The 17,907-nt window shown below is 47.2% G+C and overlaps 1 protein-coding gene across 1 annotated transcript; it reads left to right on the forward strand.

Moving 5' to 3' along the window:
- The first annotated feature begins 2,000 nt into the window (after positions 1-2,000).
- Positions 2,001-17,801, forward strand: WRAP73 (WD repeat containing, antisense to TP73). Its single transcript, XM_033079304.2, has 12 exons — positions 2,001-2,115; positions 3,141-3,293; positions 4,040-4,156; positions 10,907-10,979; positions 11,772-11,875; positions 12,659-12,745; positions 13,348-13,482; positions 13,569-13,646; positions 14,881-14,986; positions 15,450-15,575; positions 16,291-16,482; positions 17,337-17,801. The coding sequence occupies exons 1-12, from the start codon at positions 2,047-2,049 to the stop codon at positions 17,444-17,446; spliced, it is 1,350 nt and encodes a 449-aa protein (XP_032935195.1). The 5' UTR covers positions 2,001-2,046; the 3' UTR covers positions 17,447-17,801.
- Positions 17,802-17,907: the final 106 nt, after the last annotated feature.

Here is a 17,907-nt window from a genome sequence, read left to right on the forward strand (position 1 = left end):
CATCACTGCTCATCCTGGGCAATCACTGCTCATCCCTGGGCAACCACTGCTCATCCTGGGCAATCGCTGTTCATCCTGGGCAATCGCTGTTCATCCTTGGCCATCACTGCTCATCCTTGGCCATCACTGCTCATCCTGGGCAACCACTGCTCATCCTTGGGCAACCACTGCTCATCCTGAGCCATCACTGCTCATCCTGGGCAACCACTGGTGATCCTTGGGCAACCACTGCTCATCCTGGGCAATCACTGCTCATCCTGGGCAATCACTGCTGATCCTTGGGCAACCACTGCTCATCCTGGGCAATCACTGCTGATCCTTGGGCAACCACTGCTCATCCTGGGCAACCACTGCTGATCCTGGGCAACCACTGCTCATCCTTGGGCAACCACTGCTAATCCTTGTCCATCACTGCTCATCCTGGGCAACCACTGCTCATCCTGGGCAATCACTGCTCATCCTGGGCAACCACTGCTCACCCTGGGCAATCACTGCTCATCCTGGGCCATCACTGCTCATTCTGGGCAATCACTGCTCATCCTGGGCCATCACTGCTCATCCTTGGCCATCACTGCTCATCCTGGGCAACCACTGCTCATCCCCGGCAATCACTGCTCATCCTGGGCAACCACTGCTCATCCTTGGGCAGCCACTGCTCATCCTTGGCCATCACTGCTCATCCTGGGCAATCACTGCTGATCCTTGGCCATCACTGCTCATCCTTGGGCAATCACTGCTCATCCTGGGCAACCACTGCTCATCCTGGGCAACCACTGCTCATCCTGGGCAACCACTGCTCATCCTTGGGCAATCACTGCTCATCCTTGGGCAGCCACTGCTCATCCTGGGCAACCACTGCTCGTGTTCAGGTCCCCTGTGGCCACTCCAGGACCAACAGACACCCCCTGCCCACGGTCACCTCCACATCCCACTGGGGCAGATGGTGACGGCAGAGCAGCTGTCACGTCTGTCCCTCTGTTGTGGGGACAGAAACTCGATGCATTCACCCCCCAAAAACCACATCGGTGGGGCTGGAACCAGCTTTTGGAACACAAATAATCTGTAATGAAATCAAGACTTGATTCCTCAAAACCTCTGATCGTGAGGTTTATTTTTAAATGATGGTGATTGCGGGGGGTCCCACCAGGGCTGTGCTGTCACTGGGACGGGGCCAGGCTGCTGCCACCCAAAAACTGGGTGTACAGACCGTGAGGACGAAAGGAGGCAGTTGTGCATCCCCTGGCTGTTCAGTGGGGAAGGGATGCAGAGGTGCCCGAGGCACCAGAGAGTTTTGGGGACACTGTCTGTGTTTTGGGAACACAACATCCCTGTCACCCTCCTCGTTCCTTCTTGGCTTTTCTGCTCCGGCAGAAGGCTGCACCGAGAGGGGGCTGTTTCCCAAAGGAACATGCCCCCTAAGAGGGGTTATCTGGGATCTGCCCCTCCCCTGGTGTGCCTGTATTTATTAATTTTTTAATTGATTGATTCCAGTCAGTTCACATCCTTTTTGCTGGGGTGTCCCTATTGCAATTGTTAGTTCCTCTGTCCTGTCCGGAGAATCTGGCGGGACATCCCGCCTGTGCTCCCGTTGCTGTGTATAATTAGCCGGCAGTAGTGATTAGCCCGGAGGGCTGATTAATTAGCCAGAAGGACTGTCCCGGGCGCGGGACACTGCCCGCGGAAAAGCGCCAGATACGGGAGGGTTCCCTGAGGATAGAGAGAGGAGGGGGAGCCCGCCCTTCAGCTCATTAACCGCGTCATTACCCGGCTCATTAGCGGCTCATTTGCATACCAATGCTGCTCATTTGCATACCAATGCTGCTCATTTGCATACCAACGCGGCTCATTTGCATACCGACGCGGCGCTTTCCCGCGCGCTTCCCGCCGCCGGGCGCCCCCTGCCGGGCGGGCGCGGGGACCACAACTCCCGGCGTGCCCCGGGGCTGCCCCTCCCGCGCGGCCCCGCCCCTTCCGGCGGGCCCCGGCGGAGCGGAGCGGCCCGGGCGGAGCGCGGCGGGTTCGAATCCCGGCGGCGCCGCGCCCGCCATGAACTTCTCGGAGCTGTTCAAGCTCTCGGGGCTCCTGGGCCGCTTCTCTCCCGACGGAAAATGCCTGGTGAGTGGCGGCCGCGGTCAGCGGGGCCGCGCGGCCCGGACGGGGCGGTTGGCGGGGCCCCTGAGCGGCCGCGGCGCGGGGCCCGGGGCAGGGCCGGGCTGAGGGCGGACACGGAGCGATGGAGCCCCGGAGCCTGCGGGCCTGAGCTCGGAGACTGCTGCCGGGAGGCTTTGAGGCTGTACCGGAGACCTGACTTAGGTTAAATTAACCTTAATCAGTTAGATGAATTACTGCTTTAAATTAAGTAGTACCTGTAGGGAGCCTACAGGAAAATGGAGGGGGGCTCTTTACAACGGTTCGGAGAGGCAGGACTAAGGAGAACAGCTTCAAACAGGGTTAGATGAGATGTTGGGAAGGAATTCTGCTTTGTGAGGGTCCTGAGGGCCTGGCACAGGGTGCCCAGAGAAGTTGTGGCTGCCCCTGGATCCTGGAAGTGTCCAGGCTGGGCAGGGCTTGGAGCCTGGACTAGTGGAAGGGGGTGTAACTGGGTGAACTTTAAGGTCGCTCCTAACCCAAACCATTCTGAGATTCTATGAAATAAAATAAGGTATAAGACAGAAAGTAATTTTATAAAAACCGGAGTTAATTACCCAGCAGTGATGGAATCGATGAGGATTCTGTTTATTACTATAAAATCCCCTTTTCCCTGGGTTAGTTCTCGCTGTAGTTTGTAGTGGAGCTCAGTCTATATAGAATAGACTTACAGAATCTTAGAGTGGTTTGGAGTGCAAAGAACTTTAAAGCTCACCTAGTTCAAAGCCCCTTCTATGGGCAGAGACACTTTCCACTATCCCACGTTGCTCCAAGCCCTGTCCAGCCCAGCCTTGGACACTTCCAGGAATGGGGCAGCCACAGCTGCTCTGGGCACCCTGTACCAGTGGCCCACCACCCACAGGCAGGATTTCTTTTTTAATAATACAACATTGACCCTCTCTGAGCTAAACCTGGGATCACAGCCAGCCTGGCAGGGACAGGCTCTCCATCCAGGATCCTGCTCCAGCTCAGCCCTGTCCCTGTCCCCCCAGGCCTCGTGCATACAGCACCGTCTGCTGGTTCGGGATGCGAGCTCCCTGCAGATCCTGCACCTCTACACCTGCCTGGACCAGATCCAGTACATCGAGTGGTCCTCGGACTCCCTGTTCATCCTGTGTGCCATGTACAAGCGGGGCGTTGTCCAGGTGAGGATGAGAGCAGGACAGGGTGGGATTCCTGCTGAACAGCCAGCACTGGGCTGATGCTTTGCTGATGCACCTGATGTTATTGAGGATAACCCAGCATGCCAGGATTTTGAAAGCCACAGCAAACATCTTAGTTTTAAAAATAATATTTAGGATAAAAATATCTAGCAAAACAGGGGCGTTGTCCAGGTGAGGATGAAAGCAGGACAGGGTGGGATTCCTGCTGGCACCTGGGTGTGATGTGAGAGCTGAACAGCCAGCACTGGGCTGAGGCTTTGCTGATGCACCTGATGTTATTGATAACACAGTTTGAGGATAACCTAGCATGCTAGAATTTTGAAAGCCACAGCAAACATCTTAATTTTAAGAATAATATTTAGGATAAAAATATCTAGGAAAACAGAGCAGGCTCGGAGATTATTGTACCAATTTCTTACTGCAGTAGGAAATAAATAACATGCAAGCTTGTTAAATGGACTAAACCTGTTAAAGTGTTGGATGTTCAGAATATTTGTCACAGAAAAAAACCAACCCCACATCATTTGCTGTTCTGTGATCACCCAGAGGCGTGGGACTCACTTTTGCAGCGGGATCCAGCGCCAGTCCTTCATGGCTGCGGGTGCTTGGGTGTTCCTGAGCTCCCTGAGGCGGGCTGCAGGAGCCTGCTGTCAGCTGCAGAGGTGTGGATGAGCAGAGGTGTGGATGAGCTGATGTTTGCTGCTCTGTCTGCTTGCTCCCTGCCCCAGGTCTGGTCGCTGGAGCAGCCGGACTGGCACTGTAAGATCGACGAGGGCTCCGCGGGATTGGTGGCTTCATGCTGGAGTCCGGACGGGCGTCACATCCTCAACACCACCGAGTTCCATGTGAGTGTGCAGGCAGGCTTGCTCCCCTCGGTGTCAGATGTTGCTGTCTGCCCTTTGACTTCCCAAAATAACCCAAAGCCCTTAAAGCAGCAGCGGTGGTGGCGAGCACGGATGCAGCTCTGTACTCCCGTGTAACTCAGGTTAATTCCAGGTTGGGTGTTGGTTATTCCATAATGTTTTGTCCTCTTGCTACTGGTGATAAGATAGAAAATGGACACTTAAATTTGAAGGTAAAATTGTGTGGTTTGCAACATATCCTGATGTTTTTGATTTTGATGGCATTCATCAAAGCAGTCTGCTTGCACGGTGAGAAAAGCTCAGGATTTCTAGTTGGAAAAAACCCAAACCATAAACATTTCAGAATGATTTTAAATTCAAACTTATAGGCTTATTTTTATTGACCTATGAGATGAAATTTCGATCCAGATCCTGGAAATATTTTCCCAGTTGTTTGATTTGACACCCAGGAGTCAGACTGCTGGTGGAGCCACTAACACCTTTAATGCTGATTAAGACCCATATGGGGGATGCTACTAATGTAGAATCCAGATTGCTTTGTGGGTGATTGATTTGTTGCAAGGCTTGTGGATTCTGACTCTTCCACATTTTGCATTAGAGCTGATGATTCCTGTTATTCAGTACAACAATGAAGGGTCAGAAAATAGCCAAGAACAGCATGTGAGACATTTTCTTTGTGTTTACTCTTTCCAAACCTGTGGGAAGAAGTGACAGGATCTTGTGCCATAACACTGGTTAGCACAAGATTCACATGCTGCAGTACAGGATTCTCTTTTTTTGGGGCAAATCTCAGTGTTAATGGGATCTGACTGTGGACTCTGCCCTGTGTGTGTACAAAATCCACTCCCCATCCCTCTAGATAGGAGTGACAGCTTCAGACCTTGGTTTTCCCAGGTGCGAATTGTCCTGATAGCAGCAATAAAAAATAAAAACGAGCCCAGAATTCCAGCCTGGAGGCAGTGCAGCCATCTCTGCTGGTCAGGCAGCAGCAGAGGAGGCAGAACTGCAGGCTGGGGCTGTGTGAGGCTCCCAGAGAGGATCTCATGGCACGTGCCTGTGGGGGTGGACCAGCGAGGATTTATTGCCTCCCAACAGAACTCGGTTTGACCTTAGAGGATTTCATTAAGCTTTTGCCAAGTTGGCATCTGTGTTGGGATAAGTTTCCTTTCCAGCTGTAAACAGGTTGCTAAATTAGCTGTTGTCAGACAGCTGCCATGGTTGGAGCTGTGTTTACTCCCTCCCTGCTAAATCCACAGTCTGGGGGGATGGATGTGGGCAGTGCTCAGGATATTGAATATCAGTGTGTTATCAAATCCAGCTATTTCCTGTAGGGTTTGGGGGTTCCCTGGGCTTTGGTCACTTCCAAACAGCACCAAGTAACCACTCATTCTTGTTATTCCTCAGGTCAGTGTGTGAATTCCGCTGAAAACTCACCAGGAATTTTCTTATTCCCTGAGCTTTTTAAAGGTTGTGGTTGTGCTGATTTCTTTCTAGCAATCTGTCCTTACCAATGCCTCAGAAAAATCATTACAGAATCCCTATAACTACAGAGTAGTTGGGGTTGGAAGTGCCCTCTGGAGATCATCCAGTCCAACCCCCCTGCCAAGGAGCAGGTGACACAGGGGAGCATCCAGGTGGGTTTGGAATGTCTCCAGAGGGGGAGATTCCACACCTTCCCTGGGAAGCTGCCCCAGTGCTCTACCACCTTCCATGGAAAGAAATGTTGAGGTGGAACTTTGTTGTGGTTTAGTTTATGGCCATTACTCCTTGTTCTATCACTGGCACCTAAAAAAGGAATCTGGCACCATCCTCTGACACATGGAATTCATCAGCTGATTTGCAGGGTTTCTTTGTCAGTGTTCCTCTACTGAAATCCACTCTAGGAGGCAGCTCCACATTATCAATGTCCTGTGGAAGGTGTTGAACCCCACATGATTCCTTCCACTGCCATCATTCCACCAGAATTTACAGGCACAGGTAGAGCTGAACCAACAGCTGCAGGTCCAGGATCTGAAGGAAAGCAAATGGATCCTCTTCACAACCTGCTCCAGTAGAAGGTGTCCCTGCCCATGGCAGGGGATGGGATAAGATGAGCTTTAAGGTCACTTCCAACCCAAGCCACCCTGGGATTCTGTGATTCTCTGCTTCCTCATGAGCCTCCTGTTTTGGGATAAATAGCGCGAAGATGTTCTGGAGTGTTTCTCTGAAGAACTGTGCTTATAAACGACATACTTTGTACTTTGTCTCATTCCATGTCAGGTCCTTAAGCATTGAGGAGCTTCTTTGGAACTCCAGCAGCAGGGAAAAGTGTGTGTTTCTGTGTGTATCCCAGCTAATCCTTAGTAACTGTGCGTGGCTGCGTTGGCTGAAAAATGCTTCCTGGCGAGGAATGTGCTCTGAATAATCTTCTGAAATCCGGTGCTGACAGACACTGCTATGTAAGGGGGCCAAGTGACCCAGTCAAGTCTGGGACAAGAGTTGACAGTCATTTGAGCTGTAGGTTGTTTAAAAGTGTGTTTTTGTCTGCTGAAAATCACCAGTCCTACACCTGCCTGGAGCTGTCAACATCGGGCCGTGGTCCTGGGCCCGGCGCTGGAGACTGTTTATCACGTTACCATCTAAATACTTTTTATTTCTCAGCTGTTTTTAGGCTATTTTAAAAATGCTTCTGCTTTTGGTTTGTTTTTCCACTGCAAAACAACAGCTGAAAACTTCTCAGACACCGTTATTGTGAGGATTTGAATTTGATAACTCTGCTCAATCGAGATATATGTGCTGAAGAGAAAGTATCCCCCACAATGAGCAGTGGAGATGGGCTTGCTGCAGACCTAACTGACCATGGGCTGTTCTCCTGTAAAAACAATTGTCCCTCCTCCATGAATTCCCTGAGAAAGGCAATGAGCAGCAATGGAAATTTCCTGTCATTTTGGAAGTGTTTGGTTTCTTTTCTCACCCTCTGTGTTTGGTGTTTCTGTTGCTCCTGATCCTGTCTGCAAGCTGTGACATAATCCCTCTAATCTTTTTCATCTCATTTATGTTGACAATTTAAATGAGATTATGGAATGTTCCAGGTGGGAATATGAAGGTTTTCCCTTTCTGTCACAATTCAGTTGTAAACACAGTGTTAAGGGAAGGGGGTGTGAAATCCATACATTAAGCACATAATGAGAGTTCCTCTGTAGGAATGTCTGAGTGGGCACAAATGGAACAACAGAAAAGGATCCTACTTTCAGGAATCAAAATTACTTGGTTTTGAATGTTCCTAGTACTAGGCCAAGCCATCAAATTGTGTGAGTTTGATGGAAGTTACAGTGGAATTATGGAATGTGTCTGTGTGCTTCCCTCTGAGCCTGCAGCCCTTGCTGGAGAGACTGGAGTTGAACTGACAAAAGAAGGATGAGAGGACACAGCCTCAAGCTCTGCCAGGGCAGGGTCAAGTTGGAAATCAGGAGGAATTTCTTCATGGAAAAGGTGGTCAGGCATTGGAAGGTGCTGCTCAGGGAGATGGTGGAGTCCCCATCCCTGGAGGTGGCACTCAGTGCTCTGGGCTGGGTGACAGGGTGGGGGTCAGGCACAGGTTGGATTGGACTCTGATCCTGGTGCTCTTTTCCAGTCTTAATCCATGAATAGAGAACTTGAAACAGGATGATCTTTAAGGTGCCTTCCAACCCAAACCATGATCTTATTAGATGTTAAAGGTGTGTTGTGGCTGACAGATGGAGTGAAGATGAGGGCTTGGCTTATCAGACTCTTTGAGGCATCTGACTTAGTTGTAGTCTGGGTTTTTGCAGGTGTGTTTTTGTGTGTGTGACTGTGCCATGAAACCTGTGCTGGCTGTGCTTTGGGCTCTCCTCAGTGCTACAGAGGCACTGGAGCAGTTTGTTCTCCATGTTTTGGGGCACACAGGGCAGGGCAGTGCCCCCTCAGCAGTATCAGGTGTGATAGCACCAAAACATCCAGTGCCAGGAGCAAGTGCTCAGCAGGGAAAAACAGGAAAACCATCATTGTCCTCTCAAAACTTGACCCTTTTGGAGAAGCTGCTGTTTTACAGCAAATAGAGATTTAGATTGGATATTAGGAAAGTTTTTCATGTCAAGCATTGGGACAGGCCCTTCAAGGGAGGTGTGCAGTCAGCACCTCTTGATGGATTTAAAAGACATTTAGATGTGGCACTTGGGGATGTGGTCTAATGGTGGCTTGGCAGTGCTGGGGAAATAGCTGGACTCTGGTTTTTGAGGGCTTTTCCATCCTAAATGATTCTGTGCCTCTGTGATGGAACAGAGGTGGGTGCAGAAATATTTCAAAACAAAGGTGGCCTTGCCTTTTCTGTGGCTGGGCAGAGGTGACACGGGATGTGCTGTGTCCCATCTCCAGAGATTTGTGTGTGCTCTTGAGGTGTTGCCTCCTGAGGCTTGGAGCAGCCAGTGGATGGAAGAGTGTTTGATGCCCAGCAGGCCAGGGGAGCTGTTCCTGAGGCTGAGCAGCAGCACTCAGATGCCTTTGTCAGGAAAAATGATGATCCAGCCCTCAGCATTCAAAACCTGCAGCTGCTAAGCTTGTATTAAGTGGCTTGAGAATGTGTGCTGTGTTTTACTCAGAGGAGGCAGGGCAGCCAGTGCATTTAGGGCTGCAATTAATAGTCCCCAGCAGCATTTCAGTGCTGCAGTTGCTGCAGAAGAATGTGTGGAGGCATTGTGTTGGTATTTTTAAAGTAAATCTTGCCTGAGGAGCAGACTGACAACGCTGGGTTTGGGTGGCCGGAAGTGAGCGGCCCCAGGGATCAAAGTTGATTAATGTTCATCTCATGGATTCCTCCAGGAGCTGCTGAACTTAGAGGAGGAGGTTCTGTGCCTCTGCCTTGGCCAGGTGAGACCCACATGCAGAGCTGCTTCCAACCCTGGGGTCCCAACACTGGAAGGACCTGGAGCTCCTGGAGAGAGTCCAGAGGAGGCCCCAGGATGAGCAAAGGGATGGAACAGCTCTGCTGGGAGGAAAGGCTGGGAGAGCTGGGATTGTTCACCTGGAGAGGAGTGACCTGAGTGTGGCCTTCCAGTGCCTGAAGGGAACTTACAGGAAAGGTGGAGAGAGACAATTTCCAAGGGCCTGGAGTGACAGGACAAAGGGGAAAGGCTTGACACTGACAGGGGGCAGGGTTAGGTGAGATACTGGGAAGAAATCCTTCCCTGTGAGGTTGGACAGGGCTTGGAGCAATTTGGTCTATTGGGAAGTGTCTGTGTCCGTGGCAGGGCTGGGACAAGATGAGCTTTAAGGTCCCTTCAGCCCAGATCATTCTGTGATTCCATGGAAAAAGATTTCTGTGTTATTTCTTGAAATCTCAGAAGTTTGTGTGACAAAGGCAGAGGGGACTGTTTGGGATTCCATGGATTCTGATGGGGAGGCAGTGTTTGTTGGGATTCTGAAGCTTGGTTTGAACCTTGTAAATCCCTTGAATTGTGCTTCTCACCAAAACTGATCATGTCAGCAACTTCTGTTGCGACACGGAGCCTGCAGTGTTACCAGTGAAGCAGATCCATAGGCTGCTCCCTCAGGATCCTTTGTCACCAATGAACAGTGCCAGGTTCTTCAGGGAAGGAAAAGGTGTGTCGAGGAAAACCTGCAAAAAGGTGCAGGAGAACCTTCCTCCCAAGGCCACTGGGCTGTGTGGGAGGAGGAGGAAATGGGGACAGTGCTGATGTAATAATGGATCAGAATTAATTTTGGTGTTCAGTAGTTCACAGAAAGGTGCCTTTGTGATGGAGGTGCTTCACTGCTAAAAGTCCTACTTGTAACTCTTCCTCAGTGCAGTAAAATGCAGGAAAAGAGAAGTTAAAAACCTGACCCTGGAAACATTCCTTGCTCCAGCTCCAAATGCAAAGGTTCACGTGCCATGCTGGTGAATGCCCATGTGTCTGGGGCTGCCGTTGCTAAGGGAGAGGGAGTATTTGTTTTTAATTGGGTAATGTGCAGATGGCAAAGCACAGCCTGGAGTGCAGCTGTGACCTTGGGGAGCTGTGGGGAGGCTGGCTCTGCAGCTGCCTGCCCTCTCTGCAGCTCTTGGTGCTTGTGGAGGCACAGTTCTCCAGAAATCCCCCAAACACCAGTGTAAAGCCTTGCTTTGCATAGCAGGTTTTGGGTGTCTGAATTTTTCAGTAATTCTGTAAGGGTGCCTCCTTGTGTGTGCCTGAGGAGGGAAGAGCAAAACACAAACCTGCCATCAAAGCTGAGGGTTTCTAAATGTTGTAAAATACAGCTCAGTGTTCACATTTGGTAACCTTTTCCCAAGGGATGCAATGTTCTAAGGGGCTGTAGCTTGTCATCCATTCATAAAGGCAGGAAACTCCCCATCTCTCCTCCAGCTTCTGTGATGAATCTGTTTCTCCAACTGCAAAGTGACTCTGGGCAATAGATTGGGAAGACATTTGTGCTAATGTCAGGAACTTCAGTTTGTGAAGAGGTTTTCTCCATATCAGTGGTGTGAATTTTGTATCCCTATCTAGAGTACCCATGTAAGCTTAGGATAAATTCCCTGCTAAGTGCCAGAAATTAGGAAAGAATTCCTCATAGCTACTTCCCAGGACATTGTGTTTTACAAAATAACTGCAAAATTAATTAATCACAGAAGCTTCATTGATCCACTTTGTGTTGCTGAATTAGGTTGATGTTTTCCTATTAATTATTTTTTTTTTCCAAATCTACAAAAATAACCAAAACTGCTCCTTGTCTCTGTGCCAGCTGCGAATCACGGTGTGGTCCTTGTGCACCAAGTCTGTCTCTTACATCAAATACCCCAAAGCATGCCAGCAAGGTAAGTGTCACACACCTCCCTGGGAATGCTCCTTTAATGTGGCACAAAGGGAAAATGACTTTATTGTGATGACAAACCCCATGTTTGGTCCTGTCCCTTCTGAACAGCACCTACAGCCAGGTTGTGGTGTCTGAGTGAAGGATTCCAGCTGATCCATGTGCCTGCTCTCCACATGTGCACAAATGTTGTTTGCCTCTGAGGGATCCTTTAAGACATTAAATTATGCTGGATGTGCTCTCAATGAAAAACATTAATTCAATGTGATTTTTGTCATCTCCTGCATATGGAAAGGCTGGAGAGAAAAGCTTGTGTCAGGGCTGTCAGACCACATGGCTGTGGTGAGCAGTTTCCTGCCCAAGGCTTGTATCCCAGAGATGACAAAGACAGTTATGTATTCCATGTAAAATCCAAGAGGATGGGGAGCAATGCCTGGGAGTTGGTGGAGACCTGATGGTTGCATAACTGATCCATTTAGCCAGGCTAAATGAAGTGGTTATTTGAAATCTGTTGGGTTTATATAACAACTGTCAGTGGCTGGATGTGTTTTGTAGCACTCTGGAGCTCTGCAGCCTGAGAAATTGTACATTCCAAGCTGAAAAATTGCTGACACAATGAATCAGTAACACTGTGCTTTGCCTTGATTAATGTGACCTTCTGTGAGGAGATTCTGTCTCCTCTTTTATTTCTGCTTTGAGTTGGGGGTAACTATTCCTCACTGAAGCCTCATCAGCTCTTCTGCCTTGTTGTCTGCTTTGTGTTGAAGCCAGTTTTAATGAATGTGTCCTGTGGCAGGGGTGGCTTTCACCAAGGACGGGCGCTACATGGCCGTGGTGGAGCGCCGCGACTGCAAGGATTTCATCAGCATCTTCGTGTGCAACAACTGGCAGCTCCTCAGGGTGAGCTCTGCCTCTCCTCCCACTCTGCTCTGAGATTACCTGCACATATTGCACACTACTCCATTAGGAACAGGGAGAGGAGCAGGTGCTTGGTACTTGAGATGTGATATAAACTGTTCACATATGGGATCAATCCATGATGTGCATGGAGTTCATTGGCCACAGACTGGAGCTGAGCAATTAAACCTCACAAAAAACTTGTGTGTATGTTGTCTCACCTCTAATTTGGGAATTCTGAGCCCCACCAGAAGCTGAGAGAAAATTTGGGAAATACCACTAAATGTTTGTCATGTTTTTGAGCTCTTCCCTAATGAACCTTGTAGTGGAAGTTGTGGCTGCCCCATCCCTGGGAGTGTCCAAGGCCAGGCTGGATGGAGCTTGGAGCAATGTGGGATAGTGGAAATGTCCCTGCCCAAAGGATGAGATGAGCTGTAAGGTCCCTTCTGTTCTGGGATTATGTGATTCTATACTGGGCTTTGACACAAGGATTTAGGTTTCTTGGATTTTTGACTGATTCAGTGTAGCTAATTGAATTTTCTTATGAAGTGCTGTTCAGTTGAAGGTGTAGAAACTTTTAACTTTTCTGTAGAGGGGATCAAAGATCCACTGAATGCAGCATGTATTACAAGAGGAAATAGTTTTGTTGCTACTGTGGCATATGAAAAGCTCTTTTGTGTTTGTAGTAGCTCTTGAAAGGTTAAAACTGAACATTCTGTCAACTTAGGTGCAACGGGGTTTGTTGACATATTTCAAATGGTTTTGTGGTTTCTCTTTTGTGGGCAGCATTTTGACACTGAAAGCCAGGATCTGTTTGGGATTGAGTGGGCTCCCAATGGCTGTGTGCTGGCAGCGTGGGACACGTGCCTGGAGGTAGGAGGAAAAGCAGATTATTTTCATGAAGAGTTCAAACTGGTCTTTGGCCATCATGTATAAAGAAGTCACTAAATTAATTAATGTTTAAAATGTTTCTTTTGAACATTAAAGGGTGGAGTCCAGCTTTTGTTAAATATTACACTTGTACTGGGGATGGGTGTCCTTGCAAGTGGATGTCACAGTTCTGTAAACCTTCAATGAAAGCAAATTATTTCTAATTTATCTTGCAAAAAAAAAAAGGTAAACATCACAGAAACTGCTATTGAAATAATGCAAGAATAATGGAAAAATAATAGTGGAAGAATGTAAGAGTCTTCTACAGCTGGTTTCAATGGATGCCCATTAGCAGAATATCTCCCACAGAGATCAGGATCACTGCCCCACCCTCAGCAGATGTTGATAGAACAGACACCTTTTATCACACCCTGTATTGTAACCCAAGACAGTTGCAGACACCCGGACCTGCAGCTATAATCTGATGAGACCATTTGTACTTTGTATTTAACTTGCTGCATGTTAACCAGGCAGTTTGGCAGGGATGATTTGCCTGCTGTGGTTTCCAGCAGCACTGCTGGATTTGAGGGTGGCTCTGTGTTCAGTACAAGGTGCTGCTGTACTCCCTGGACGGGCGGCTGCTCTCCTCCTACCGCGCCTACGAGTGGCCCCTGGGCGTCAAATCCATCGCCTGGAGTCCCAGCAGCCAGTTCCTGGCCATTGGCAGCTTTGATGAGAAGGTGAGAAATGTTTCCTGCCTCTTTTATCTAAAGCACTTGGAGGACTTTGCCCTAACAGTCTCCCCTTGCCACACTCCCCGAGCCAGGTGCGTATCCTGAACCATGTGACGTGGAAGAAGATCACAGAGCTTGACCATCCAGCAACCATTTCCAGCAAAAATACTGTAAGTGTGGATCCCAAATCCATGGAGTCCTTAGCAGAGCTTGGGTGCTGCTGTTTGTATCTGAAAGGTGCTGCTGGATCCATTGCATTCTGGATGAATTTTTTCCTGCTTTTTTTCCCCAGTAGGGTTTGGGAAATTGTATGGCAACCTGGGAATGTAACAAAAATGTGGGAATGCTTTCAAATTTGATGCAGTATGTGTCTATGATCTCTCTCTTGAGCAGTCATAGATTCTCAGATGCTCCTATCATGTGCCAGTGTATTTTGGTGTAAGGAGTGGCTACATTATACATTTGGGTGTGCAGCTGATGGCAAACTGAAAAACTGAACAGGAGAGGTTTGTCTCAGCTTTATACAATTCCTAACTTTAAACAGTGCTGGAACTGGATTGTATTGAAATTTTCCATCCTGTGTGGACAGGCTCATCCAGCTCACCTAAAGGGCATCTCCTGGAACATCTGTCAGTATTGATTTTTATCCTTTATACCTGTACCTGCAAGGCCTGACACATTCTGGGCTGTTGGCAGCAGGTGCAGAGCTGCTGTTCCCAAAATCCTGAGCTGATCTCATCCCTGGAGGTAACAAGAACAGTGTGTGGTGCTGTTTGCCATTGCAGAGGGACTGAACAGGTCTCCTGGAAGAGTTTATGTGTGGATTGTAAGCCTGCAATATTCACATGACACTGCCTCTTAACCAGGAGCAAGGCACGAGCCATTAAAACACCTCAGCAAAGCTTCTCACGGCTGAAAAATGCCTTAACTTCCAGTTAGGTGTAAAATATGTCATGGAAAACAAATGGAAATAGCTCTGTTAATCTCCACTACACAGACAGGAATTGCAGTTGCTGTGTTTTATCCTGGTGCTTGTGTTTGGGAATATGTTGCAGGCACACTAAAATATTTTTGCTATTTTCCTTCTGCAGTGCTGCACTTTGTGATAGAATCAGATTAAAGATTTCTGGTTGCAAAAATGAGATTTACATTCAACTGCAGTGGAGATGATTTAATTTGCTGTCAGAAATAATGAACAAGGTGCACTGCCTCAGATTTATCCTTGGGAGTGTTTTTTCTGGTCATGGTTCATGATTCACTGGGAATACTGGATTCCAGATCTGCCTACTGAAGCTGAGATGTACTAAATGTGCAAATGAGCCAGTGGGATGTGGGTATTTGGTAACAGCCCGTGTTCAAACTCTCCAAGGCCCTTCTGTAGAGCTCTCACTTGTTTCTTTGTAGATTGTGTATAAAGAAGTGGAGAAATCCCCAACTGTTGACACAGAGAGACTTACTTTCCCTCCAACAAGAGCATTGGCTAGTTCTCTCTTCAGCACACAGAGTAAATGTAAGCCAAAGTTTACTCAAACCAGACACTTGAGTTTGCCTTGGGAAGTCTTTAAATAAACATTGTAGGTGAACTCTGCCCCTTGGATGGTGGAACAGATCCTCTGGATGTTCTCTAGGGCAGTAAAAATCAGTCTTTGTGGCACTGTAAATCACCTTTGGTTAACAGTGTTTGAAATATTAGTTATAAGGTAGTGAAAAATTAATCTCTCCTCATTTTCCTGATTTAATCTCAGTCTTGCCTGAATTTCCAGCCTTTCCTTTTCTGTAGGAGGGCAGGAATAGTAATAGGGTGGCTGTGTGAAGATGTGATATCTTAAAGCAATTGAAATTTGGATTGGAACATCTTGGAGAAGAGTAAAATATGGTCCTGTCACTTCAGAGATGAGGGGTTTTAACAGTTGGATGTAAATGTATTGTCCATTCAGGCTCACTTAGTGAAATCCTTCTATTTCCCATTCCAGATGAAATTTCCCAGGTGCCAGTTTCTTTACAGTACACCAAACCAGTTGCTGACAGGGCAAATCCCAAAGTGGGAGTTGGGATGTTGGCCTTCAGTGCAGATAATTGTTTCCTGGCAACCAAAAATGGTAAGTTCTGACTGCCCTGCCTGAGAGGGGAAACCATGTGGGGCATGTGGGGGTTTCCTTAGGAGAAATGATCCTTTGCACTATAAAAAGAGCCATGACCCTGTAAAATCAGCTTTGTGTTGAGATATGTGAGATATGTAACTACAGAGGAATCCCAGCCTGTCTTCTAGTGTGTGTTAACTGTTGTGAGCTGCCAGAGCTGCTGATCAGGGCATGAACTCAGCCTTGGCTCTGTATTTAATGAAAATAGTGGGGGTTTATATTTCTTCAAGTTAGTGTGAGCTCACTGTACTGAAAATGAAACAAATCTTCCAGCTTACAGCCTGGGTCTCTTAAAAGGCAGAACTCTGCACAATCCATAGCAGGAGGAATTCTGACTTCCTGAATAGTGACAGTCATGGAATTAATGTTCCATTTTTCCCTTTGCTCCTGAGGGGCTGTTTGTGCCTGGATGCCAAACCTCTGGGTCAGGTGCAAAACCCATCAGACAGACTAATGTGCTAAAAGCCAGGGAAGGGCTTGGAGATGGACTAGATCACTTTCACATTTTTTTGCAATATTTCCAAGGCTGAATATTTCCTGAAAGCTCTGCTTGGCAAAACTCAAGCAGTGGTGTTCACCTAAAGGTTTGCGTTGTACAAATTCGTTAATTTAGAAAAACCAAGCGCAATCCTTTTATCCTGCAGCCATCCCACAGTTGCTGTTTCCCCTGCAGATAACATTCCCAACGCTGTGTGGATCTGGGACATCAGGAAGCTGAAGCTGTCAGTGGTGTTGGAGCAGCTGAGCAGCATCCAGGGGTTCCAGTGGGACCCGTGCCAGCCCCGCCTGGCTGTGTGCACAGGCAGCAGCAGAGTGTACCTGTGGTCCCCAGCTGGCTGTGTGGTCGTGCAGGTACCTGGGGAAGGTGAGCAGCAGCTGCCACAACCTCTCAGACACTGCTCAGGTTTGAAACTTTCTGTGATGCCTGAAGCTGGGAGTTTTAAACTTTGTGTGCTTTCTGACACTGACCCCCAAACGAGCACTGCTTTTTACTCGAGGCCTTGGAGAAGGCTTCCAAATTTGAGTGATAGAATTAGAATTACTGATGTGTAGTTAGAATAGAGGTGTGTAATTTCACATAATAAAGAGTTTTAAATTTGGGATTTTAAAATCTAGTATTAACTATAAGACAATATAAAAGTTTTTGGGCGTTGTCTCTTCTTGTTCCTTCTTCATGATTTCAGGTAGTTGTTTTTAAATTGGGTAATTAGTACTGCACTGCTAATTAAATAATAAATAATTAAACAAGTGCTTAATTATTAACTCAAAAATATAAATAATATAAATGTTAGCTTTTAATTAGATAATTAAAATCTTGTAACTAGCTAAATTCACCTCCATTTTCTCACTTTGGACTTAATAACTAAAAAAGTGCTAAAGAACTCTCTATACTTTAAATAAAATTTAACAAATAACCAAGTCCGAACAAAAAAATCCATCTCTCAAACATTCAATCCTAACTCTAAATCAACAAAAAAACCTAATCACTATCACTCAGTGACAAAATATTATTCCATTTATGAATGGATCTGAGTGTTGTCCTGGAAATAGCTCAGCTGTGTTCTTGGAGCTGCTTAAAAATGAGTTTTTTCACCCTTGGGCAAAGAGGAGTTCACAGTGAGACACAGGAAATGTGTCTCAAAGGTTGATTCTAGTTCCCTTTTCCTCCAGCAGGAGGATGGGCTCCAGCTCCTTGCTGACACTCATCTCTTCCCTCAGGTGACTTCCAGATCACATCCATCTCTTGGCATCCCAGTGGGGACTCCATGCTGCTCCTGAGTAAGGAAAACTTCTGTGTGTGTTACTTGGAAAGAGAAGAGGTAAAATAAAAGAACTAAAATGCATTAAAAACGCTCCCAAGTCTGAGGAAGAAAGAGGAAAGGAGTCAAAACCTGTTGCCCAGTCTGAAGTGTTTGTATTTATAAGTTATTTATTTGAAGGAGCTCCAAGCTCAGTGTGTGAAATACTGACTGCATTTGAATGAAGTGATGTAGCAAGTGAAACTAAGGAATGAGTGTCTGTTACAAAAAAACCCCTGAGTATTGATGGATTGATAATCTCTTTTTCAACTCTGAACCCTTTTTTTTCTAAGACTGTAGCTCTGTGTGTATATAATGTATAGCTATTATTTAAATTTTTCTATTTCCAATAAATATTTTGATAGTTACAAACTATAAACCTGCAGCTCTGCACTTGAAAGTCTGTTTCAGTGTGATCAGTGATGTGATGTAGTGATTTATCCCAGCACAAGGAAACTGTTACTTGCTCACAGATCTTTTTGGGTGACAGT

This window comes from Catharus ustulatus, chromosome 24, assembly GCF_009819885.2.
Source record: "Catharus ustulatus isolate bCatUst1 chromosome 24, bCatUst1.pri.v2, whole genome shotgun sequence".
In the NCBI taxonomy this organism is placed as follows: domain Eukaryota; kingdom Metazoa; phylum Chordata; class Aves; order Passeriformes; family Turdidae; genus Catharus; species Catharus ustulatus.

What these genes read in the sequence shown, in the direction of transcription:
- WRAP73 (XM_033079304.2), top strand. Translation starts at nt 2,047, where the DNA reads ATGAACTTCTCGGAGCTGTTCAAGCTCTCGGGGCTCCTGGGCCGCTTC. An exon ending in CCATTTCCAGCAAAAATACT is followed by an intron (nt 13,647 to 14,880) that starts GTAAGTGTGGAT and finishes GTTTCTTTGTAG; the next exon opens with ATTGTGTATAAAGAAGTGGA. An exon ending in TTTCCTGGCAACCAAAAATG is followed by an intron (nt 15,576 to 16,290) that starts GTAAGTTCTGAC and finishes TTTCCCCTGCAG; the next exon opens with ATAACATTCCCAACGCTGTG.